This window comes from Paramormyrops kingsleyae, chromosome 21, assembly GCF_048594095.1.
Source record: "Paramormyrops kingsleyae isolate MSU_618 chromosome 21, PKINGS_0.4, whole genome shotgun sequence".
Classification (NCBI taxonomy): domain Eukaryota; kingdom Metazoa; phylum Chordata; class Actinopteri; order Osteoglossiformes; family Mormyridae; genus Paramormyrops; species Paramormyrops kingsleyae.
The window spans coordinates 815,001-841,787 of record NC_132817.1 but is presented as its reverse complement, the minus strand read 5'-3'; the positions used below and the strand labels follow the sequence as shown (position 1 = coordinate 841,787).

The window sequence follows — 26,787 nt, the reverse complement described above, 5'->3', positions numbered from 1 at the left end:
GCTAGTTTATATGTTAGTTTGTTTATAGTTATGATTACCTGTTTAAATACAGTAATGTGATTACATTATACGGTCATCGTTTTTTTGTTTTTTTTTTTTAAAAAGAGAGAAATTGCATTACATTCTTGTTTCCATGTCTGAAGACACTGGAGTCTGAGGAGGTTGATTTGAATGCGGGACTTCATGGGAATTGGACTTTAGAGAATGCCAAAGCTCGACTGAACCAGTTTTTCCAAAAGGAGAAAAATCAGACTGAATACAAATACAGCCAAGTTGGTCCTGATCACAACAGGTCAGCAGAATTTTTCTTAAAGTATTCAGGTCTTCTCGTCAGGGATGTCTTGTTATTCCCAGGTCTAGGTTTAAGATGTAACACAGCTTTGGCAGTTGTTTGCCGAAGAATGTGGAACAGTCCACCTGTGGACTCTCTTAAACAGTGTCTGCAAGCTTTTATGTATGGGGACAGGCTATTTGTTGATGCTTGATTGCCTTTGTTTTATTACCTGTGAAGCATTTTATGGCATTTGTTCTACGAAGGTGCTATATAAATAAAATACATATTGACTGACTTGCGTGTGTCTTCATAGATTAGTGTGATATTAATAGAAGACTTTCTAGTTCTCCACTATGGCCTGTTACTGCATTGTACCCATCAGGCTTGGACTATCCAGTCCTCCTTTAGTGGTTCTGCCAGTAAGACTTCTCTGTCACAGGCTGTGGTTTGAGTCAGGATTATATTTCTTGTCCTGTAATTATGAACTTGAATTAAATGTAGGCTATTAGAAAAAATTATCCTGGGGTCAATAAAGTTTAATTTTATTGGCTCCTAGAGCATGAGGCTCTTAATCTCAGGTTCATGGGTTAGAGCTCCACATTGGGGGCACATTACTCAAAAATTTCCACCAGGATGAGTAAAGCCAGTCCTGCCCATGTCTTATCTTGTAACTTGAGAGAGCTTTAAACTTTCCATTTTAAGTGGAAAAAATCGTATAAAATATTTTGGCGTACTTATCTCAAGGAGGGATCAAGTTAACAGGTCACTGTTTTATATATAAGTAGTACACATATATATGTATTTCATTATGAAAAATTGCTTTATTAGTCCAAGCCCTTCATTGTTTTTTTTAATAACCAAATGTAGTTTTAAAAAAAAATGCAGTCTGCAAGATGAACTTTTGTCATGCAAAAATAAACTTAAGTTAAATTTGCATTTATATCCTGAAAAAAGTCCTCTTTCTGAGCTTTCCTTTGAACTATGGCAGAGCCATTCAACTGTAATAGTAAGAAAACACTCAATCATTGTTTTTGCTACCTGCTGAGCCTTTCTTATATGTTTGTATAATGGCCAGCTGAACAAATCTGCATTCATTTTTATTTTTGTATATAGATTATTACAAGGGATGACTCAGTTTCTCACTTTATGTTCTTGGCCTTGCCAGATTTCTGTTGAACAGTGTGTACTGTTTATGGCTGGCTGACATTTGAATCTGTTCAAATGTTCAAATTGCTGTTTGCAATAGAATAACAGGTAGCCACAACCACCATTTTTGTATCATTCTTTAAAAAACAAAAACTTTATGCTAAACTATTTTAAAGGTCAGTCATGCTCTGAATATCCATATGTAAGTGTCTAGTAGGGTGCACCATATCCATTACAGTTTCTCTGACAAATGACAGGCATCATCAGGTCCTAAGAATCCATTCATCTGAACTGTTTTCACTTTTCATTCTATGTGTAGAGGTGTATTGGGAAAAATGTCTGTAAATCTTTTTGTACAGTGATTTTTTTTCCAGTTGTTTTGGTTTTCATTTTGTCGTCCTTAATGCTCTGCAAAGAGCTTTGACTTGTTGAGCTAAAAGTCTGAGCTAAAATTTTGTCATGTATTTAGGGACACTTTGCATCTGTGAACTGGTGGAATGTATACTATTGAATGCTATTTCTTTATTGTTTGTGATGTAGTGATATGATACTGAATTTTCCTCTAGTTTGTGACTGCATTCTTGTTCGCTACATTTGTTTGCTTTATAGATTTTGCTGCATGCTTGATGTCTTAACTTTGCTTTATTTTTCTATTACAGGAGTTTTATTGCAGAAATGAGTGTTTTTGTAAGGCAGCTTGGCAGAAGTAAGTTAAATGTTTTTTAGATTTAAATTAATTTGTAGTTTAGTTGTGTGTTTTTTTCACTTCAGCTTAGTCTACCATCACCTTAAGTCAGTGATTTTCATGTGCTTAGGCCAGATATGCACTTGGGGGTTGATTCTCCAATGTACGTAAGTCAAAAAAGCCTGTAGCTGTGCTCCATGAGGGAAATATTTCTATTTTTTTTATTTATTTACTTCAGATTCCAGCATTTCAAGTACTATTTTAATGGCTGATCAAAGCTGACTAAATGGCCTGATGTTAAATGTTACAGAAATCTTTGCCCGTGAGCATGGCTCTAACAAGAAGCTGGCTGCCCAGTCCTGTGCTCTGTCGATTGTGCGGCAGCTTTACCATTTGGGTGTCATTGAGGCATATACAGGCCTGACAAAGAAGAAGGAAGGAGAGACGGTGAGTCAGGCACTACTCTTCCCATTGCAAGGTTTAAACCTGAGCTGTAGATGTTGGTTAGCTGCATTGGTAACTATTCATCTGTGAAGAGGGCTCTCCCAGTCTTTCCCACAATGGTACTGGTATTGACTTCAAGAAAAATAATGGGGGGGAAAGGGAAGGAAACAAAATGAATACAAAAATGTATATGTAATGCATTCAGGTCAAAATCCAAAAGATAAAAGTTTTCTTGAAATCTGACAGATGGAAGCTTTTGAAGTGAATATGGCAGATGATTTGCAGAAGCAGCTTGAATGCATGGTCCAGGAACTGGGCATGCAGATTCCACCGCTGGTAAGTTTTGCTTTATACATCTGCCCATGTTTTTTAATTTGTTATACAGTGGTACCTCGGTTCTCGAACTCACTAGAACTCAAATTTCTTGAAAGTCGAACAAACCAGTTTAACCTAGAACTCGATCTGAATATCAGAAGTCGAACCGTGAACGCTGACCTAATATAAATTGTACGCGCCAGGAAATGAGTCATACTACAATGCAATTCTTACTTGAATGCCTTCTTCACAGACTGGACGATTAACCAAATAAAGCAGCGCAACATTACAGTAACTAACAATAAATAAACCACTAACTTACGTGCACTATTAGGGCATCTATGTCATTTATTTAAACTTTATTTTACCAAGTAAATTAACTGAAAACCAGTTCTCACTGCTATACGTATTCGGGTGAAATAGCAGATTACACATCGGAACTGCCTGGGATACAAACGTCATGCGTGTAACTAAACTCTTCAGCCAATAAGGGCAAAGGTGTGTCATCACGGAGGTAGTTCCAGTTTGTGTAGCCGGGTGAGAGGTCGCAATGCATCTAACCGTAATGCATTGCGTCAGGATCAGAATGTGTTGCTTTAAGCCAGCGCTGTAAGCAAGTCGAACGCACCCAATGACCAGAATGGGGAAACAAACTGAAACGCGGACTTAATACAGAGGACTAATGACAACAACCAGAAACAGCTGATGACATGGGGATCCCACACGAGGTTAACGAGGGGGCGTGGCACACGGAAGGAGTGGACGATCGGGGCAGGACAGGGGTAATGTTGGGATAAGATGTTTATGGTTTTGGAAGCCATTAAGAAAAAAATGCTGCTCTTGTTTTATCCTGTTAATTTTATTTTTATTATTCATTATTTCTTAAGGGAAAAATTTGATCAGAACTCAAACTTTTTAGGATTCGATCCAGAGTCCGGAACGGATTAAGTTCGAGAACCGAGGTACCACTGTATTTCCTTTTTTGCTTATTTACAATGTGTCATGAGTTATAACCAGACAATTTAAGTTTAAAGCTATATTTAATGAAAGACTTTTAAATTTGACGTATGTTCAGTTTGAATGAAAATCCTTTCTGAATTTGAGATGTAGTTGTTTTTGTTTTGCCTTATTTATGCTTTTAAATAAAATATCTCTGCATTCAGCAGTTCCAAAAGTTCAGTCCAGCAAATGAAGTAATTCATCTGTATTGTTAACCAGCACTATGGATGGTGCTCTCAGGGTGCTCCATAAGGAGAGTGGAGAGTTTTACATTTTCCTGCATCCATAGTGTGTGTTCAGTTTGTGTTGAAAACTTTCTTGATCTCTGAAGTGCCAAACTTGGATTTTATAAAGGAGTAAAGGTGACCCTCTCCATGGCTCTGCATCTTAGTGCCTGTGATCAGATGGTCGCCAGTTCAAGTCTCATGCAATGCAAACTTTAAAGCAGAGCACATGATGCTGTAAATCAGAGGTTAATTCTCAATCAATCACGAACTGCGCCGCAAGCATCCATGCACTTGCGTGCATGCCCATTTTTCAGTGTGCAACTAATTGTGTACTGCAAACATTTATCACGCAAACGTATAAGAAGCCAAAAGATCACAAATGTATCACATTCATTCAGAGTGGGAAGAGGATTATTTTTTTGTTTACTCAAATTACTCAAAGTCCATATGTCTTATATGCAATGTGAGTGTGGCTTTACCAAAGAAGGGCATTTTGGAGCGGCATTTCAAAACAATGCACAAAAGCTACGAGACCGAGTTCCTTGATAAAACGCAGCCAAAAAGTGCGAGAACTAAAAAGTCAGTTATCAGCACAGCAGTCAATTTTTACTTAGCTGCATCTTCCCAGTGCCAGAGGTCCCAGTAAAGTAGAGAAATCTATTTATTTACACTTTTTCAATTTGGAGAATTACCTGGATTTGTTTGGATTTGCTGTGTGCATGTTAACTATGTAGAAAGGCAATAGCTAGAGTAATAATAGAGTAAAAGAGTAATAGCTATGGCTCCCTATTTGAACTGGTAGATCTCTGCACACTGGCCACTTGAAAAGTAGATCTTGAGTTAAAACAAGGTTGGGCACCCCTGCTGTAAATGTTTTGCACCATTAAAATGACTTAACCAAATGATGGAATTAGTGTAAACAGTAAAAAAAAAAAAAAAAAATTTATACCTGATAGAGAAGGCTATACCACTTATTTACCAATAGTTTAAATCTAGGCTGAATTTTAATCTATAATTTAACGTGCAAATATCTTCTGGGACGTCAAACTGATAAGTCGGTGTGGTTCGGCATATTATATTAGCATATTTTTCTAGTCTTGCTTTCTTCAGACTTCATCACTTGTGTGTTTGAACTTTGTTTATGCCCTTTGTTTTTTCAGTTTGTACTCTTGTGCTTTTGACCTTCTTTAGTTTTTGTACCATGCTGCAGCGGTTAGTGCCACTTTTATATTTGTATCGTTTCCTCCCATTTTATGTCAGGTAGGTATTTAAGGATTTTTTTTCTATAAGTTAGTTACTTCTCTTCTATTGATCTTCACAATAGAAGAATCTTCTGTTAACTTTTTTGGCATTAACTCATTCTGAAGTCACTTGTGATTGTAGATTATCAATAAGATGTTGTAATGTCCATCCAAGTACAGTGGAAGCCTTTAGTGAGGTTGTCCATAGAATAAGGCATAGACCTTTTGGAGGGGGTGGGGGTGGTATGAAGAATGAATCTTTGACATATTAAAAATTTGCTGCCCTCCTGCAGCCTGAAAGTGCAGGTGCTAGCGTATCCCTGGTCCAGGGGAAAATGGCCCACTTCGAGCCATCCCAGAAGCAGAATGCAGCCGGTGTGGTGCCCTGGTCACCACCTCAGGTCAACTGGAACCCTTGGACCAGCAGCAACATCGATGAGGGCCCTCTAGCATTAGTAAGCTCTCTTACTCTTTGGGTCTTTTTGTGGTTTGTTTATTCCTGTCTATGAATAAAGTGTACTTCTGTATAATGTAATTGTTTACCCATTATGGTGGGTTGTGTGATGATTAAAACCTGTCTGTTAAGAATGCAGTTTTATGCAAGAAGAAACATTCTTCCTTCGTTATTCCTGAATTCTGTTACTTTCTTTAGGTATGAGGTATGAATTTATTTCAATTTATTTTGATGTTTCCAGTGCAGTCCGGAACAGATCAGTTTTGACCTTATGCAAGAGCTAATGTACCAGCTGGAGCAGGATCAAAATCTACAGAAGGTATGATTTGCCCTTAAACTTCTCTGAAGTTTGCCATGATGTTTAAGTTGTGCAAACTTTGGTGTTAACTTTAATAGGTTATCGAAGAACGGCAGCAGCTCCCTGTGAAGAAATTTGAAGAGGAAATCCTAAGAACCATAAAGAACAGTCCTGTGGTCATCATTCGCGGTGCCACAGGGTGTGGAAAGACCACCCAAGTTCCCCAGTACATTCTGGATGAATTCATTAAAAGTGGCAAGGCGTCCGACTGTAACATCGTTGTGACTCAGGTGAACGTTGTTTCCATGTGATATAGATTTGAAAATGTTTAACGACTCATTAAGTATTCCTCTTCAATTCTTTTTTTTTTGGTAATTTTGTGCCTAATTTGTTTTTCTGCCCTCCACTTTGGAAACCTGTAAACTATTTCATTACATACGTGCCTGTTTTTTTTCCATTCTTTGATACTTTGTCTCCCTGTGTTGCTATCCCATGTACCCTGCTCAAAATATTCACACAATACTTTCCATTTATGATGCTTATCCATTAAATAATTGAGCAATAGTCTTCATTTTTTGAATGTGAGACGTTTAGTAATTTCTCTTACACATCCAGTATTATATTAAAATGAAAAAATTAAAATGTAAAACTCATCCCTTAGATGCAGCGCTGTATGAAATGACACCGTTTTAACCTCATCTTTTGAAATAATTTGAATCCTAAATTTTCTTGCTATATTTATGTGTAATATACACACACACAGACACACACACAATCTTTTTTTTTTTTAACAGAGAATAATGTACTTGAGTGTTCTGATAATCATCACAATGACATCAGTGCAGAAATATTTCGCTGTGTAAAATAATGACAAAGAGGAGTAAGAGTGTTTGTTTTGTCCTTAATATTCACATACAGTAATACAATTCTAAGAGTCTCAGCATGAGCATATGAAACCTTAAAGTTTCAGTTATTTGTTTTTAAAATCCGAGAGACCTTGGCACAGATTCACTTGTGTGATTATTGTATGTAATCCCTTTAGACCAGAAATCATTCTGATTACTGTTTATGTACTGATATGCTATTTCAGTGAACCCTTATTTGTGCAATATGTCCCAAGATAATGAAAAGATGCAGTACTTTTAAAAAAGTGAATAATTAGTATTTTATCATTACAAAGTGCTACAGTAGGGATTCAGTGATAGGCTGCTTAAAGCTTCACTTTGATCCTGTTTGTCTCCATATTGTTGCCAGCCTCGCCGTATCAGCGCTGTGTCTGTTGCTGAGCGTGTTGCCTTTGAGCGCGGGGAAGATGTGGGCAAGAGCTGTGGCTACAGCGTGCGCTTTGAGTCCATACTTCCCAGGCCGCATGCCAGCATTCTCTTCTGCACTGTTGGTAGGTGTCTTCCCATGGGCTGATATGTGGCCCTGTTGATTAGTATTCTTTGGGATTCGAAGTAATGACTTTCTAATGATAAGCAGAGTAATTTTACTTTTGGCCTCTTGAGCAGGCCCTGTTGCTTCAGGAACTGGCTGACCCTGCTCTCTCAATTTGACATGGTTTTGGATAAAAGCAGCTGCTAAATAACTTAATGTAATTAATCTTAATATACTCAAGATTACACTAGTCTTTGCAGCTGGCCTCTTTCTAAAATGCTTACATATGATGATGTAACAGTGCGTCGTATATTGTATGACGCAGTAAGCAATTAACTTTTGTTCCCTTTACTGTTTTTTGTGTAACCATATTATTTACTTAATTTATTCCAATTATTGCTGTTTGACAACAATAATAATAATAACAATAATAATAATAAATGATGCTTTAATTGCTTAAATTGTTTTTACTGTGTAAATTTCACATCCCTCAATATCAAATTTTAATGTTCATGGAGATTGCTTCCATACAACAATTTTGATGTAAAAGATGAGAGGGTTTATAACTGTGGATTACTCGGGTAAAAAGACATGTCAGACTCTACTTCTCCTCTGTCTAATATTTATAGGAGTTCTGCTGAGAAAACTCGAAGCTGGTATCCGTGGAATCAGTCATGTCATTGTGGATGAAATACACGAGCGAGATCTTAATGTAAGTTCACCTTCATTAACAATTCTTTGGATATATGTTTCATTTAGGAGAAAGTTTTTTTTTTACATTTGAGATCATAATGATTGAAATGGGAATTATTTTATACTGTAGACAGATTTCCTTCTGGTGGTGCTACGGGATGTTGTCCAGACCTATCCAGAAATACGTGTAATCCTTATGTCTGCTACTATCGACACGACAATGTTTCGGGAATACTTTTTCAGCTGCCCAATTATTGAAGTATTTGGTCGTACATTCCCTGTACAAGGTAAGGTTTGCATGCTTTATATTTACCCCTCATTGTTTTGGAACTGATGCTTTATATTCTTAAATAAATCACCTTAAAGTTATTATGCCCTTTTGTGTTTTCTGTGTTATACAAATTTGGTTTCAAGAAACCTTTGAGAAATGCATCCAGTTTTGTGTAGGAAAGAAAAAGAACTTAAAAAATTTTTTTCTCCAGAGTATTTCTTAGAGGATTGTATTCAGATGACCAAATTTATTCCTCCACCAATGGATAAAAAGAAAAAGGACAAGGATGTGGATGCTGATGACGATGAGGTGAGGTATATTACATTTTAGTTGTATCACTGATGCCTTCTGTGAAGCTTAGCAAGTAAAGTTAAATAAGCAGCAACTAGTTAGGTAGCATTCTTAAGGATCAAGATACTGCATCATTCCATTTTAATTGAACTTTTTTTATTTTTTCAAATGTTTTTTCTTAATGTTATCAAAATATATTTTCTTTGAGCCATAGCGTATTTTTCTACATACAATTCAGTTTTTTTTTATGAGCTATAGCTTTTTTTGCGATTACTGCTACATAGCTCAACTATAACTTGTTGGAAAGCTCAGAAAGAGCACCTTCTCATTAACCCTCTGGAGTTTGCGTTCCTGCCGGCGTGATCTGACAGAAATTTCGCCAAACTGTTTAAATATACACATTTAAAAAGACACCCTTAGAAACCTTGGACAGTCTACTTTTCAAATATATACTCAGCAAAAAAAGAAACGTCCCTTTTTCAGGACTGTGTATTTCAACAATAATGTTGTAGAAATCCAAATAACTTTACAGATCTTCATTGTAAAGGGTTTAAACAATGTTTTCCATGCATGTTCAATTAACCATAATCAATTAATGAACATGCACCTGTGGAATGGCTGTTAAGACCTTAACAGCTTACAGAAAGTAGGCATTTAAGGTCACAGTTCTAAAAACGCAGGACACTAAAGAGACTTGTCTACCGACTGTGAAAAACACCCAAAGAAAGATGTCCAGGGTCCCTGCTCATCTGCGTGAACGTGCATTAGGCATGCTGCAGGGAGGCATGAGGACTGCTGATGTGGCTAGGGCAATAAATTGCCATGTCCGCACTGTGAGACGCCTAAGACAGCGCTACAGGGAGACAGGAAGGACAGCTGATCATCCTCGCAGTGGAAGACCACGTGTAACAACACCTGCACAGGATCGGTACATCCGAATATCACACCTGCGTGACAGGTACAAGATGGCCACAACAACTGCCCGAGTCACACCAGGAACACACAATCCCTCCATCAATGCTCAGACTGTCCGCAATAGGCTGAGAGAGGCTGGACTGATTATTGTTGAAATACACAGTCCTGAAAAAGGGACGTTTCTTTTTTTGCTGAGTATATATAGGTAGAAACTGAATATATTTTTACAGCTTTGTGATACGAATAAAAATAATCAGAGTGACTGACTTAAGCGTCTGCATCTCGAAGCAGCTCTGATTTGCCCACTTGCAAATTGCACTATTCGCATGATAATAACATGATAATCCGACAGTTGGTATTGGGTAAAGAAATATGTGAATACGCCCATCGTGACTCAAACAAGAGCGCTTGTCTGGGTATTGTTTACACTGATCGGCTACAATATGGCACACGGATAGAGTCTCTGCTGCTGAAGCTTTGCGCCAGTGTTGCCACTTTCAGCAGCGAATCTCATACCTGTATTCATGGATAAGTGGGCTAAGCCTGTGTGCCTGTAATCACAAGGTCGCCGGTTCAAACCCGCTTTTGAATACGCGGAAATGCTGCTATTTAGAACGTGAATAGCAATCTTCAGCTGAGTGCGGTACTACACGCCCCCGATGCAGGTAAAACAAAGAAAGATGACATGGTTTACATTTTTGCCTATTTGACCTCATTTTAAAAACTTTAATACTTCCGACAATGGAAGTTTTGAAAAGAAGACAGATTACAGATTTAGTCAGTTTTTTTTTCCATGATTCTACATAATTATTTCAGCGAGGTATAAACTGAAATCCACAAAAAAGATACGCGGTCGATGATGCCCTCTTCCCTAGAGCGTTAATAATAGTGAATTATTTAATTTCCATTAACTCTGCATAGGCACTGCATCATATTTATCACTTTCTGTAGCAACTGCTCAGTTTTTCATTTTTCATTCCATCTACCAATAAACTGTGAAAAGGATTTTATTGTTGCTACTTTTCTTGCGTTTCAAACTGCCTTTGCAAAGTGATGGACGTGGGTTACAGTGACATTCCAGACTGATGGGCCATTGACAGTATGCAAACTACTACAGGTGTGGGGACACCTATCTCATCAATATTTTTTTGACTTTGAGAAAAAGTGTCACTCCAAAGTTCTAACACTTCAGTAATCAAACCACATAAAATTTCAGAATGTCTCTTTCACCTATGTGTAGCCAACCCCTGTGTCTATAAGCTTCAGAGCTCAAAAGTCTTGGCTAGAAATGTTTATAATGTGATTTTTTTTTACAATTTCTCAGCATGTCTGAAATAGGTTTTTGAAAAGTATGTGTTTAAAGTTGATTTTAACAAAAAATAGAATAACATTCTAATTGGTCTCAGATTATTGGTGCTGAGTTTGTGCTGAATAAAAGCACATGTGACACTTTGGGATAAATGATTTTTAGATGAAGTAGTGAAATTTTAAAATGTCAAGGCATGTCAGACTACCTCAAAGGTGGCTGAGAGGCCTCAGACTCCTGAGTTATTTTTTTTCCTTTTTTTTATATTGTGCTGCCAAACCATTGATGGAAGGGCATGTGATTTTAATGCAGTACACTGTTTAATGTGGCACAGCTATCCTTTCTGTGTGTGCATTGAAAGAAAAACCCGGTGTTTCTATGCCGCCCCAGCTCTGTAAACGGGGAAAAAAACAGTTGTTCGGACCAAACCACGCAAAACAATCCTGCCCCCTTGCTCCAGGCATTCCTCCGAAGCCGCCACTCCTTTTCCTTACTGTTTCCCCAGTCTACCATCCAACAACATGTCTTTAGCCAAACAAAATGCCACTGCCTCTGTCAATTCCTTCCATCATTTACTTTGCTTATCATAAAAAATGCAATGAGAAAATGTATCAGAAATTCTTTTTTTTTTTTTTTTTTTGCTAACTTCATATTAGTTGTTTGCTCCATTTCAAATTTTCTGTCACTAAACCAGTTCCAGATGATCTAGGCAGCTCCTTTTTTAGCAATGAACTCCTCCTCTTCTGCTTCACCTTCCACCATGCTTGTTACAGCAGGCCAGGCTGTAAGTGCATCGTGCACACATGTACGTCATCAATTACAACAACAAACAAACAAATTTATTTTTGTATAGCGCATTATCACAACATTACATCGTCTCAAAGCGCTTTACAGCATCCCCACCCAAAGCCCCCAGTGAGTAAGCCATAGGTGACGGTGGCAAGGAAAAACTCCCGAGAAGGAGAGAACCTTGGGAGGGACCAGACTCAAAGGGGGGGAGCCCATCCTCCAGGGGCCGGCAGGGAGAGTCAAATACAGTAAAATTTGAGAGACAAACGGGGAGCAGGGGGGAGATGACAAGCCGGTGCTAACGCTTCCTCCAATCGCCAGGCAACCAGAAGGCAGGCAGCGGGTCATACTTGACGATTACACAGGCAGAACGGCGAGCTGGATGCAGGGATGTCATTGGTAGTGGCGACATCACATGTTGCAGGGTGTGCTGGACATCTTGATAGATTGAGGGCTTCCGGCAGCACCCCCCAGGAGGAGTAGGGGAAATAAAATATGCAATTAGTCAAAGTAGGGGAGACTATAGGCAGTGCTAAGAGTTAGATGAGTGCAATATGGAGTGCAATGTGCAAGCTCCGGTAGATATGGCTCTGGCAGCATATGTAGGAGGTAGAGGCAAGTGGGAATGCAGGCATGGGGAGTCCCTGAAATGTCAGCACTCCAATCCCACAAGCGATTGTGAAGCTAGAGTGACAGCACTGTCAATTCAGTTTATCCAAAGCCAATGGCACCGATCCCCACCCAGCTCTACACCTCACACTATAGGTCTACCTGGGAGTGAGGAGTTAGCTAGAGCTAGAACTTTTGTCCCTTTAAGCTAAACTAAACAAGTGTGTTTTTAGTCTAGACTTGAATATTGAGAGTGAGCCTGAAACCCGCACATCCGGTGGAAGACCATTCCACAGCTGAGGAGCTCTGTAGGAGAAAGCTCTGCAGCCTGCCGTAGCTCTTTCTACCTTGGGTACTAACAGATATCCCGTGCCTTGAGAACGAAGCAAGCGCAGCGGGTTGTATGAGGTCAGCAGATCAGGAAGGTATTCTGGTGCAAGGCCATTCAGTGCTTTATAGGTTAATAGGTTAATAGCAGTATTTTATAGTCAATCCGAGACTTAACTGGTAACCAATGAAGGGAGGATAAGACTGGTATAATGTGATCAAATTTTTTAGTGTTTGTGAGAACTCTGACTGCTGCATTCTGTACCAGCTGAAGTTTATGTAAGGATCCAGATGGGCAACCAGAAAGGAGGACATTACAGTAGTCCAGTCTGGAAGTTACAAAGGCATGTGTAAATTTTTCTGCATCACGAAGTGAGAGCATCTTACGAAGCTTGCCTATGTTCCATAGATGATAAAACGCAGTTCTAGTAATAAGAACATAAGAAATTTACAAACGAGAGGAGGCCATTCGGCCCATCAAGCTCGTTTGGGGAGAACTTAACTAATAGCTCAGAGTTGTTAAAATCTTATCTAGCTCTGATTTAAATGAACCCATGGTTTTAGCTTCCACTACAATAGCAGGAAGACTATTCCATACTCTGACTACACGCTGTGTAAAGAAGTGCTTCCTCAAATTTGTTTTAAAATGTTCTCCCGCTAATTTCCACTTATGGCCACGAGTTCTAGTATTTAGACTAATATTGAAATAGTCATTTGGCTGAACAGCATCCAGACCCGTTAGAATCTTATAGACCTGAATCATATCCCCCCTTAGTCTTCTTTGCTCAAGGCTGAACAGATTCAGTTCCGCTAACCTCTCCTCGTAAGACATTCCTCTAAGACCAGGAATCATTCTCGTAGCTCTTCGTTGCACCTTTTCTAAGGCAGCAATGTCCTTCTTGAGGTATGGTGACATACTTCTTGTGAGCATCAAAACATAGATCTGAATCAACTAGAAGACCAAGATTTCTAACCACCGTGTTAGGTTGTGTAGGAAGGCCACTAATGCTGAGGTGGTGAAACTTATTTCTTGCAGCCTTGGGACCAATTACCAGTATTTCTGTTTTTTCTGTGTTTAACATTAGGACATTTTTTGCGATCCAGCAATGACAGACAATCTTCTAACCGAGATAGGAGTGATGTATCATTAGGGTTAACAGATATATATATAACTGTGTATCATCTGCATAACAATGAAACACAACACCATGTTTTCTAATAATGTTACCAAGCGGTAGCATGTATAGTGTAAACAGTAGTGGGCCCAGTACTGATCCCTGTGGGACACCGTATGTGACTTTGGTGGCCTTGGATGATTCGTTGTTCACATGTGCATACTGATAGCGATCAGTTAAATATGAGCGGAACCAGGAGAGTGCTGTCCCCGTAATGCCAACTACACCTTCTAACCGGTCCAAGAGGATATTATGGTCCACAGTATCGAATGCTGCTGTTAAATCTAGTAATACCAACAGCGATATACAGCCACGGTCAGAAGCCATAAGTAAATCATTCATTACTTTGACTAGAGCAGTTTCTGTGCTATGGTTTGGTCTAAAGCCAGACTGATATAATTCATTAGTATTATTTTTTTTGTAGGAAAGAAGACAACTGACGAACTACAACCTTTTCCATGATCTTTGAAATGAAAGGAAGATTTGAGATAGGTCTATAGTTTCCTAAAACACTAGGTTCAAGATTTGGTTTCTTTAGAGTGTATTGGTATTATGGCAGGATGACTAATTATCGTATTATCGTAGGGATTTTTTTCCCTGTATGTTGCAAATTATGATATTGCTCATCCCTAATGTATCCCCCCCTGAGCCCTATTTTAAATTTACTTTAAAGTATTTTTTTAAGTAAAAGTACTCACTCAATGGTTTGTCTCAACGTCTCGGGTGTGCCATTTTGTAAAAGAATAGTAGATATACTGACTTACGCCTCTACCGATGTCATTGCTCGTAATAATTACAAGGAACTATACAGTATATGTGTATTGGAAAGTTTAGTGTGCTTATTGTGCGTGCATACTGTGTGAGGCCAATACTGTGTGTACCCTAACTTAACTTGTCATCCACATAATTCTATCTACTAGGTATTACCCACTAATATACCATTAAGATAAACCATGTTGAATGGGTCTATGTTGAATGTCTCGTCTTCTTGAAATCAAGCCAGTCTACCAGTTTGCGCTGCTAATTGACGCGCACTCTGCCATCATTGGAGCTAATAAAGCCACCTGATTGGTACGAAATGGCAAACAACGCCAGAATGCAGTAGGCTAACTATTTTTTAATTCATGATTTTGAGGAAATTGTGTTCATAAAATGTAACGACTAACGGCATAAATTGTAGAAATGTATTGGAGTAGAAAGTACAGATAGTTGCCACAAAATGTAATGGAGTAAAATAAAAAGTATGCATTATTATTTTTACTTAAGTAAAGTACAGATACGTAAAAATGTACTTAAGTACAGTAACAAAGTACAAATACTTTGTTACATTCCACCACTGACTGTTTTTAAAATTACAGTGGTACCTCAGTACTCTCATTAGAACTCAAATTTCTTAAAAGTCGATCCAACTAGTTTGAAAAAAAAATGACCTAGAACTCGATCTGAATCTCAGAAGTCGAACCGTGAACGCCGACCTAAGATAACTTGTACGCATGGGGGAAATGAGTCACGCGACATGTCTCAGCGAAAACAAAGGGTAGCGCTTCATTCTCAGCCTCGCATTCACTGTGATAGCATCGTTTGTTGGTGATAGTGCTTTTTTTTATTGAAAATATCAGGTAATACACTGTACTTTATATAATTTTGGTAGCCACTGCTCACCAAAAAGTTACGCAATAGTTGTACAAATGTTACAACCTAAAATTTACAAACAAATTAACGAATACAGAGTAATGAATAAAAATAAACAATGGACCGCATGGCATAGTCCTAGTGTTGGGGCATGGTTTGAGGGTAGTGTTGGGGTACATTCTTTATCGTTTTGGAAGCCATTAAGAAAAAAATGTTACGCACGGAATTTATTTCCGTACTTTACAAATGACTGTTTTGATAAATGTGCTTAGATGTGTTTAGTATATGCTCTTCTTGTTTTATCCTGTATATTTTGTGTTTAAATGCCAAAAAAAAACATTTAGGTGTAATTTTTTGAGGCCAGGAACCAATTAATTGGTTTCCATTATTTTTTATGGGGAAAATTTGATCAGAACAAGTTCTGAGGTATCACTGTATACTTATTTCATTTATGTTTTTTTTTATAGAGTGCATCTGGTCCTTGCCCGTAATTATACTGTTTTAAAGAAATACCTAAAAGTAAAATATATATATATATATATATATATATATATATATATATATATATATATATATATATATATATATATATATATATATATATATATATATATATATATATATATATATATATTACGTAAAGAACAAACTGTATCATTAAAAAAATCAAATTCATTATCAGAATGAAGCATGTTCTGTAATTGAAATGACATTTGGATTGCTAAAAATACATTTCAGATATTTAGATAAGTCAAGTGAAACATTACAATACAGCCCTCAGAAGGTTGCTGCATTGTTTGTGGCATGTTGTATGTTGCATAACATTGCCATTCGTGATGGATATGTGTTGGACATAAATGAGGACACATTAGAGGAATTTAGAAGATTTGATGCTGAACTGCATCTGCTGATGCCAACAAAGGAGTGTATGGCAGCAGCAGCATGGACAAAGAAGGATCAGGTGGCAGAAGAGTTGAATCGTCTGTAGCATCATAAGGAATCTAAATTGTGAGATGTAGAAAAATAACAGCCTTAAATACCTTTTATTTTTATGTTTTAAAACACCTTAAAAACTGTAGGTTGTGTTTTCTTTGAACAAAGATTGCCCTTTTTTATATTTTGCAAACTACAGATCCATAAAAACAGAAAAGCATAACTAAGTCCCAGTTCCCAGCCACTGTACTTGTTCAGCAGTGAGTTTCCTTGTCTTCTGATATCATTATACTGTTTTTTGCACTGCTTGGATGATCTGGTAATGCCAGAAAACGAGACGCTCGCTGCTACCTCATGCCATACCTGCTCCACCTTGAATGGCTTGGAACAGCGGTGCCCCTGTAAATGATGTGTTCCCACTTTTCCACCTTGTGCACAAGCCTGTCCGTTTCCTCAGGTGACAAGCAATCTGGCTTGCCGGGCAAACACACCATTGTAATAGCAACAGCCGTAGCGCCGCTGCCTTTTAAAGGTGAGGTGATGTACTATTGAAATGGGTTTATCCCAAAACGCACCTCTGAATAATTAGGACAACCTTTTTGTGCCTTGCAATGGTGCAAAGTGTTTTTTACACCGTCAGAATATCAAAATGGATTTGGACACGCCCATAACGCTTTGTGTTACATTGTGAAAATGGAGCCACCTGTTGCTGAGTGGTTTGAGCTAGGGTGGAAAAATCCACATGCCATGTTTTTTTTTTTTTTTTTTTTTTTTTTATACACCTTTAAGATACTTATCTCATGAAAGGGACCAAGTTTCAGGTCAGTGTTTCTTTTACAAGTACACATACATATAGTGTATTTCATTATGGAAATTGACTTGATCTTAGTCCTTCACTGCTTTTTAATAACCAAATGAAAAAAAATGCAAGATGAATGATGACCTTGGAACAAAGAAGCTTAGACTTATAAAGATGTTGAGCAGATAAATTACCATGAAAAACGCTCTTGAATTTTCCAATGAGCCATAACTGAGCCATGTACCTATAATAGTACAAAAGTTAAGAAAACACTCTGAATTATCATTTTTAGATACCACCAGTGAACAAAAAGTATGGAAGCTCATTTCCACCACATAAAAATAGTTTAGATAGCATCTCATTACTATGAATTAATAAGTTGAAATTATGAGAGAACCTTGGCCTCAACTCAAAATGCTGAATCTCAATATAGCTGAAATTGTCTATTCGTGGCTGCTAACAAGACTCAGGACAGATAGTGAGAGTGGTCATACCACAAGAATGATTGGTGTGCATGGCTAACTGTGTACTGGACATCAAAAGCAACCGCCTGGCTTAATTTTGTTTAAAAGATATTACAGTCAGAAAACTGAACATCTAATATGGAGTGTGACCTGTGTATATGAAGCAATGTGATTGATCTAAGTTATCTCCTACTTTCAACATAGTGTCTCATAATTTCATCTTAGCATCTTATTATGACTTACTAAATCAAAATTACAAGATACTATCTCATAATCATGAATTAGTATCTATTTTTTTTATTTTATGTGGCAGAAGCATGCTTCTGTAAAAAAGCACCATATGTCAAAGGGAAATAAAATTTTATATCTGAGCTCAGGAATGTATGTGCAAGTCACATGCCAAATTTAATCAAAATCAAAAATGATGCAAAAAGTTTTGTTGGAAATCTCTTGAATTAAAACAAATTGGCCCAGAACTTTACTGGTAGCCTTTAGGTTATAAGATCATTAACATAATTAGGGTCTGTAAGTGGATCATTAGCGCATTAACACGATTCTTATTTTTTTACGTATGATTATTATTCTGACCAATTTTTAGTGTAATTCTACCATTTGGCCTTTAAGTGTCATTGTTGACTGCGTTTACACATCATACACTCACCTAAAGGATTATTAGGAACACCTGTTCAATTTCTCATTAATGCAATTATCTAATCAACCAATCACATGGCAGTTGCTTCAATGCATTTAGGGGTGTGGTCCTGGTCAAGACAATCTCCTGAACTCCAAACTGAATGCCAGAATGGGAAAGAAAGGTGATTTAAGCAATTTTGAGCGTGGCATGGTTGTTGGTGCCAGACGGGCCGGTCTGAGTATTTCACAATCTGCTCAGTTACTGGGATTTTCACGCGCAACCATTTCTAGGGTTTACAAAGAATGGTGTGCAAAGGGAAAAACATCCAGTATGCGGCAGTCCTGTGGGCGAAAATGCCTTGTTGATGCTAGAGGCGGATGGGCTACAACAGCAGAAGACCCCACCGGGTACCACTCATCTCCACTACAAATAGGAAAAAGAGGCTACAATTTGCACGAGCTCACCAAAATTGGACAGTTGAAGACTGGAAAAATGTTGCCTGGTCTGATGAGTCTCGATTTCTGTTGAGACATTCAAATGGTAGAGTCAGAATTTGGCGTAAACAGAATGACAACATGGATCCATCATGCCTTGTTACCACTGTGCAGGCTGGTGGTGGTAGTGTAATGGTGTGGGGGATGTTTTCTTGGCACACTTTAGGCCCCTCAGTGCCAATTGGGCATCGTTTAAATGCCACGGCCTACCTGAGCATTGTTTCTGACCATGTCCATCCCTTTATGACCACCATGTACCCATCCTCTGATGGCTACTTCCAGCAGGATAATGCACCATGTCACAAAGCTCGAATCATTTCAAATTGGTTTCTTGAACATGACAATGAGTTCACTGTACTAAAATGGCCCCCACAGTCACCAGATCTCAACCCAATAGAGCATCTTTGGGATGTGGTGGAATGGGAGCTTCGTGCCCTGGATGTGCATCCCACAAATCTCCATCAACTGCAAGATGCTATCCTATCAATATGGGCCAACATTTCTAAAGAATGCTTTCAGCACCTTGTTGAATCAATGCCACGTAGAATTAAGGCAGTTCTGAAGACGAAAGGGGGTCAAACACCGTATTAGTATGGTGTTCCTAATAATCCTTTAGGTGAGTGTATATCTTAACCAATTTAATATTAAATGTATGAGTTCATTTTTTGGAATTTTAATATTTTAAGATTTTCATAATTGAGGTATAATGTGCCCTGCCCGCACTATGACACTAAAGTCCCTCCATCAATCACCTTGAGCCACTAGACAAAAGTGCCTAGCAGCTGGCTGACCAATGGCGTTGCTTATCTCGTAAATGCTTAATTCTTATTTATAACCTTGTTTATTTGCTGAAGATCCTCTTGTAAACTGGTATAGAGATCAAGATAGGGATTATAGAAAATAGTAACATTTTTCTTATCATTTGAATGTGTAATTGTCATAAATAATGGTTACAGGCTGTAATTTCATTATTTTGACCATAGAGCAAGGTCTGAGCCTGGACTAGGGGTTTGGATTCTGTCCAGGAACCATCAGTCCCTCTATTCATCCATCCATCCTGTATTTGGTTAAGGGTTTGGGTCAGGGTTGGGTTTATGATTTGGTGAGGGCTGAGTTTAGGACCCAGAGTGGCATTCATTTGTGTGCATGAAATAACTTTGATTATGCCTTTAAAATGAATAAGCCCTTAGCTGTAAAATTGTATCAATTTAATATGTATTTTTTTTATTGTGTTAAATTGTTTTGATCACTGGCATCACAATGTTTAAAATTACAATAGGATATCATAACACACCAACGTTAAAGGGCAGGAATTGTAATGTTACATAGAAATACAATAGTGAGTGCAAATCAGTTATTGCAGAAAAATATCTATTAAACATAATCATTTATGCTTCCTATATAGTTACATTCATTCACAGTGTGGGGTTTTATGGAGACTTTGGCAAATCATGAGATTGTGTACTAATTTGTAGGGTTAGAAGAATTATGTTTGGCCAGACCAAAAAAACCCGTTGATACAAGAGTCTAGTTGTTTTTTTTTTCTCACTCTTCATGGTGCACTATGATTCTCTGTGTGTGAAATAAATTTGATGGGACCGAAGGACTCCAGATATTTATATTGTGCTTGTGTTCACTTTTTTAAATAATTGTTTTTTATTGTTTAGAAATATGTTAAGTTGCTGGAGTTCTTTGGAAGAAGTACTGGTGTTTACTTGGGACTGTACAGAAAAAGCAATACAACCCTTTTTGTGTTCATTTGTTGCCCTGTTCCTTACCACCTCCTTTTGTTTGTCAAATAGTTGCATAGCTCCTTTTAAGTTGTGACTCACTTTGCTCAGATATGTGGATGATGAATGTAGGCCACATCACAACCAGCTCCGCTGCTGTTGAATCATAGGCCGCACTGTAATGATCTTTCAACATGCTTTATGAAATTGTACAAAATAAGGTATCGCACATACTGTGCATATAACCAGCAAATACTGAAGGTATTCATTTCTTATGTACTAACAGCTGAAATGATCTTGTATTGGCTGACTGTACCAGTCGCAGTTGGTAAACTCCAACTGTAATATTATGATGATGATGATGATGATTTTGATTTTTTAATTTTTTTTTTGTTTTTTTTTTTTTTTTGCATGTAACATAGTCTCGATCAATAACCGCACTAGTGTTTAATGACGGTGCATTAAAATTTTGTTTACTGCTATATGACTGTTTCCTTTACATAAAGCTGCACTCTTTACTTTTGTGTTTGCTTAATTTCAGACAAATTGCAATGTTATTTGTGGAGATGAGTATGGTCCTGATACCAGACGCTCCATGGCCCAGATGAATGAGAAGGAGACTTCTTTTGAATTGATTGAGGCATTACTGAAGTACATTGAAACGCTTGAAGTCAGCGGGGCAGTGCTCATTTTCCTTCCTGGCTGGAACCTCATCTATTCCTTACAGAAACACCTTGAAATGAACCCACACTTCGGTGAGTACCTACAAACTTGTGGATGTGTTTTCCATCATGCAGATGTGCATTTTCTTCATGTGGCCTCTGTGTTGGGAAGTGTGTGTCATCCAACCTGACATGACAGTGAGGTGCAACAGCTGAGCTCCATTTGTGGTTTCTGCTTCAGTTGTCATTGGCAGAACTTGTTTTTGTTATTGCTGTTTGTTTGTGTGGTTCCAGTATTAAATCGGTTTTGTTTGCAGTTTTGTTAGTATAGTAATTAGTTTTCCTTTTCTGTCCGCACATGCGGGTCAGGGTGAAATTGATCACTATATGCAGATGGTCATTATAACCAGTTGTTTTATCTTTGCCTTTTCAAATTACAGTACTGTACAAATTAAATCACTGAACTGTATAAATCAAATACTATAATACAGCACTGTATATGAAATGTAGAAGTCCAAATATACAGTACTGTATATAAAATGTAAGTTATTGTGGTTTTGCTGCTGCATCTCATTGGCTTGTTTGAAGTTTATGAAATTTCGGTGAGGCTGTATTTGTCATTGAGAGAAATTTACTTTTTTTCCCCGTCTTGGTAGCTAGCCAGAAGCGGACAAGTTACCGCACTGCAAAGTAGGGCTATCAAAGTAAAGAATTACCGTAGTTAATTTTTTCCATATGTTATGTATAAAAACCCCAAAATGAACACTGTAAGCCGACTACTTGACTACTATAAGCAAAGTAAGCAGTATATATACAGAAATGATTCTGTCCCAAGCTGTTTGATCCATATAAGTGGTTGATCACTATAACCGTGATCACTATAAGTAGTTTCCACTGTATTCCCACATTGACAGGCAACCCAACATCCCGTGTAGTAGCAGCCATTTATTTTCTATCTTTGTTTAGCAGTAACAAGAATGGCAAATGACACAGCAGAGATTTGTGCTGCTCCTGCACAGTTTATATGCAATGTATGTATGGAGGAACTTTGGCTTTCAAAATTTAAATGGTAAAGAGGAGTTGGACATGAGCTATGCTGTTGAGGAGCAGAGAGGTGAAACGGAAGTATGCCTTTAATTTCACTTCCTCTGCCGGATGGACTCCCCCTTTTGAGTCTGGTTCCTCCCAAGGTTTCCTTCTTGGAAATTTTTCCTTGCCATTCTCACCTTTGGCTTGCTCACTGCGGGCTTTGAGCGGGGATGCTGCAAAGCGCTTCGAGACAATGTAATGTGAAAATATGCTATACCAATAAAATTGAATTGAACTACAGTGGTACCTCGGTTCTCAAACTCACTAGAACTTGAATTTCTTGAAAGTCGAACAAACCAGTTTGACCTAGAACTCGATCTGAATATCAGAAGTCGAACCGTGAACGCTGACCTAATATAAATTGTACGCGCCCAGAAAACATTCTACAATGCAATTCTTACTTGAATGCCTTCTTCACAGACTGGACGATTAACCAAATAAAGCAGCTCAACATTACAGTAACTAACAATAAATAAACTTACGTGTACTATTAGAGCATTTATGTCATTTATTTAAACTTTATTTTACCAGGTAAATTAACTGAAAACCAGTTCTCACTGCTTTACGTGATATTCGGGAGAAATAGCAGATTACGCATCGGAACTGCCTGGGATACAAACGTCATGCGTGTAACTAAACTCTTCAGCCAATAAGGGCAAAGGTGTGTCGTCACGGAGGCGGTTCCAGTTTGTGCAGCCGGGTGAGAGGTCGCAATGCATCTAATCGTAATGCATTGCGTCAGGATCAGAATGCGTTGCTTTAAGCCAGCGCTGTAAGCAAGTCGAACGCGCCCAATGACCGGACTGGAGAAACAAACTGAAACGCGGACTTAATACAAAGGACTAATGACAACAACCAAAAACAGCTGATCATATGGGGATCCCACACGAGGTTAATGAGGGGGCGCGGCACACGGAAGGAGCGGACGATCGGGGCAGGACAGGGGTAATGTTGGGATAAGATCTTTATTGTTTTGGAAGCCATTAAGAAAAAAATGCTCTTGTTTTATCCTGTTCATTTTCTGTTTAAATACTGTCTCCTGAACTCCAAACTGAATGTCAGAATGGGAAAGAGAGGTGATTTAAGCAATTTTGAGCTTGGCATGGTTGTTGGTCACAGACGGGCTGGTCTGAGTATTTCACAATCTGCTCAGTTACTGGGATTTTCACGCACAACCATTTCTAGGGTTTACAAAGAATGGTGTGCAAAGGGAAAAACATCCAGTATGTGGCAGTCCTGTGGGCGAAAATGCCTTGTTGATGCTAGAGGTCAGAGGAGAATGGGCCGACTGATTCAAGCTGATAGAAGAGCAACTTTGACTGAAATAACCACTCGTTACAACCGAGGTATGCAGCAAAGCATTTTTGAAGCCACAACACGCACAACCTTGAGGCGGATGGGCTACAACAGCTGAAGACCCCACCGGGTACCACTCATCTCCACTACAAATAGGAAAAAGAGGCTACAATTTGCACGAGCTCACCAAAATTGGACAGTTGAAGACTGGAAAAATGTTGCCTGGTCTGATGAGTCTCGATTTCTGTTGAGACATTCAAATGGTAGAGTCAGAATTTGGCGTAAACAGAATGAGAACATGGATCCATCATGCCTTGTTACCACTGTGCAGGCTGGTGGTGGTGGTGTAATGGTGTGGGGGATGTTTTCTTGGCACACTTTAGACCCCTTAGTGCCAATTGGGCATCGTTTAAATGCCATGGTCTACCTGAGCATTGTTTCTGACCATGTCCATCCCTTTATGACCACCATGTACCCATCCTCTGATGGCTACTTCCAGCAGGATAATGCACCATGTCACAAAGCTCGAATCATTTCAAATTGGTTTCTTGAACATGACAATGAGTTCACTGTACTAAAATGGCCCCCACAGTCACCAGATCTCAACCCGATAGAGCATCTTTGGGATGTGGTGGAACGGGAGCTTCGTGCCCTGGATGTGCATCCCACAAATCTCAGTCAACTGCAAGATGCTATCCTATCAATATGGGCCAACATTTCTAAAGAATGCTTTCAGCACCTTGTTGAATCAATGCCACGTAGAATTAAGGCAGTTCTGAAGGCGAAAGGGGGTCAAACACCGTATTAGTATGGTGTTCCTAATAATCCTTTAGGTGAGTGTACATTAACAAACATTATATAATAATAACAAACATAATTGTATAATCATGTAAAGTTTCTTAATGTATATTAAAGCTGTTAAGGGAAGTTAGGATGGTAAAGTGTACTTGCATGCTGCTTATGAATGAATGCATTATGAAGGTGAAAGATTTACCAAATAAACCAAGGCTTGCATATGCAGCTTTTTGGTTTGCGTTTTTAATAATCTTCATTCTGGCAGTGGTCAATTGAGCTTCTTGTGGTGCTGGTGGTGCTGGTGGACATGCTGAAGCATGTTCATTGTGCTATTTGTATATGTTATCCGTCTTTTACAGTGTTTGCACACAGTTTTTGTCTTGTCTGTGCTTTTCTCACCGTCTTCGTTTGTGATTACTGCAAAACTAAAATGCTGCCACACCGCTGATTGGGTGTGTCCTCAATTTGAAATTCGCTCACCATCTTGTGTCAACTGACGTTGTGAAATCAAATGTAATATTACACCAGTTTTTCTGTTAAGTAAAGTACTGTGAAGTACTCTTAAAATAGCTATTTATTTTGCACATCAGCCGGTTTAAATAGTCATACATTTACATAGATTTTTTAACTGATTCGCAATTCATCGTTACATGCCTAGTGTTGACCCAAAAATTGGAAATAGATGACCAGAGTGAACACTTAAAATCACAAGCAAAGAAAACTGATTTTTTTAAGTTAACACCAGTGGTCTATCATTTTTCACAAAACTGGATTTATTGCTTAGCCGGATAACTTGTCAGAAGTACCCCAGTCTAAATGGATTATATTAGGGCTGAACGATTTGGGGAAAATATCTAATCACGAAATTTTTCTGACATTGCAATTATGATTTGATTTGCGATATAATTTTTTATGTCAAGCTTCAGTTGAGTATTCAGTGTGTAGTAAATTTAAAACATGACGCAGCATTACCACATGAGATGCCATCAAAATATTAACTGGTCTCTATTCTAATGCAAGGATGAGAATTTAAAAATATGATGTGTTAAGTTAAAGTAATAATGAAAACAATTGCAGCAAAAAGAAAAACAGTAGCGATCTTGCAGGTAACGCTGATTACCCCCTAATAACACTAGAACCGCCTTTTCCCACGCCAATGAACAAGCAAGAACTACTTCGGGGTATGCAGCCCTTTTGTGTGCGCTAATGTGTTATTGGTGTTAATAACAGCAGTGAATCTAACACTCTCAACCAAAAAGCCATAATGTTCATAACAGAGTGGTTCTTCTGAAGGCTGGAAATTTTTTAACGTAGCATGCACTTTATAAAATGTTGAATAAATAGAAGTAGCTTATTGGTGATTTCATGTTGGTCGAAGTTTGTGCTTTTTAACAACTTTGTATGGTTATTTTCTATACAAATCAATTCAGGTGAAACAAAAAAACTGTACGTGTTCAGGGTTGCAAACTTACTCTCACACAAGAAATCATATGGCAAATTGATATTATTCCATTCTGAACTTTAAAACACAAAACACAAAAATGTTAGGGCAATTTGCAAACACTACAGACTATTTACAAGGTAATAACTTTTACATACATGTAAATGTGTGTGCAGAACAGACAATAAAAAATCTCACTCCATGCAGCTGACCAGTTGGCAACCCTGCATTTTATTTGAAATGAGAAGTGATGCCCCACCAATCCGCCTGTCGATCTCCCGTTCCATCCTTCTCTCACTCGTGAACAAGACCCCGAGATACTTAAACTCCTCCACTTGGGGAAGGACCCCCTCCCCGACCCAAAGAGAGCATTCCACCCTTTTCCGGCTGAGGACCATAGTCTCAGATTTGGAGGTGCTGATTCTCATCCCAGCCGCTTCACACTCAGCTGCAAACTGCTCCTGTGAGAGCTGAAGATCATGGTCTGATGAAGCCAACAGAACCACATCATCTGCAAAAAGCAGAGACCTAATCCTGAGGTCACCAAACCGGACACCCTCAACGCTTTGGCTGCACCTAGAAATTCTGTCCATAAAAATTACGAACAGAATTGGTGACAAAGGGCAGCTCTGGCAGAGTCTAACCCTCACTGGAAACGAGTTCGACTTACTGCCGACAATGCAGACCAAGCTCTGACACCGGTCATACAGGGGCCGAACAGCCCTTACACTCCCGGAGCACTCCCCACAGGACTCCCCGAGGGACACGGCCGAATGCCTTCTCCAAGTCCACAAAGCACATGTAGACTGGTTGGGTAAACTCCCATGCTCCCCCCAGGACCCTGCTGAGAGTATAGAGCTGTTCCACGGCCAGGGCGAAAACCGCCCATGCATTAATGAGATGTTCAAATCGCACATATTTTGTACATAGAGTGAAAGTGCTTTCTATTTACATAAGCATAAGCAAATTCGTTCTCTGAAGG

General features: G+C 38.6%; 1 protein-coding gene across 1 annotated transcript in view; it reads left to right on the top strand.

Moving 5' to 3' along the window:
• dhx9 (DEAH (Asp-Glu-Ala-His) box helicase 9) overlaps positions 1-26,787 on the top strand; it is a 45,891-nt gene that overhangs the window by 1,803 nt on the left and 17,301 nt on the right. Inside the window, exons 6-17 of the mRNA XM_023802454.2 lie at positions 144-292; positions 2,080-2,126; positions 2,416-2,552; positions 2,796-2,885; positions 5,625-5,786; positions 6,027-6,104; positions 6,182-6,373; positions 7,338-7,479; positions 8,090-8,172; positions 8,284-8,440; positions 8,636-8,733; positions 21,064-21,277. Coding sequence (XP_023658222.2) covers positions 144-292; positions 2,080-2,126; positions 2,416-2,552; positions 2,796-2,885; positions 5,625-5,786; positions 6,027-6,104; positions 6,182-6,373; positions 7,338-7,479; positions 8,090-8,172; positions 8,284-8,440; positions 8,636-8,733; positions 21,064-21,277 — 1,549 coding nt within the window. The remainder of the gene's footprint in view (positions 1-143; positions 293-2,079; positions 2,127-2,415; positions 2,553-2,795; positions 2,886-5,624; positions 5,787-6,026; positions 6,105-6,181; positions 6,374-7,337; positions 7,480-8,089; positions 8,173-8,283; positions 8,441-8,635; positions 8,734-21,063; positions 21,278-26,787) is intronic.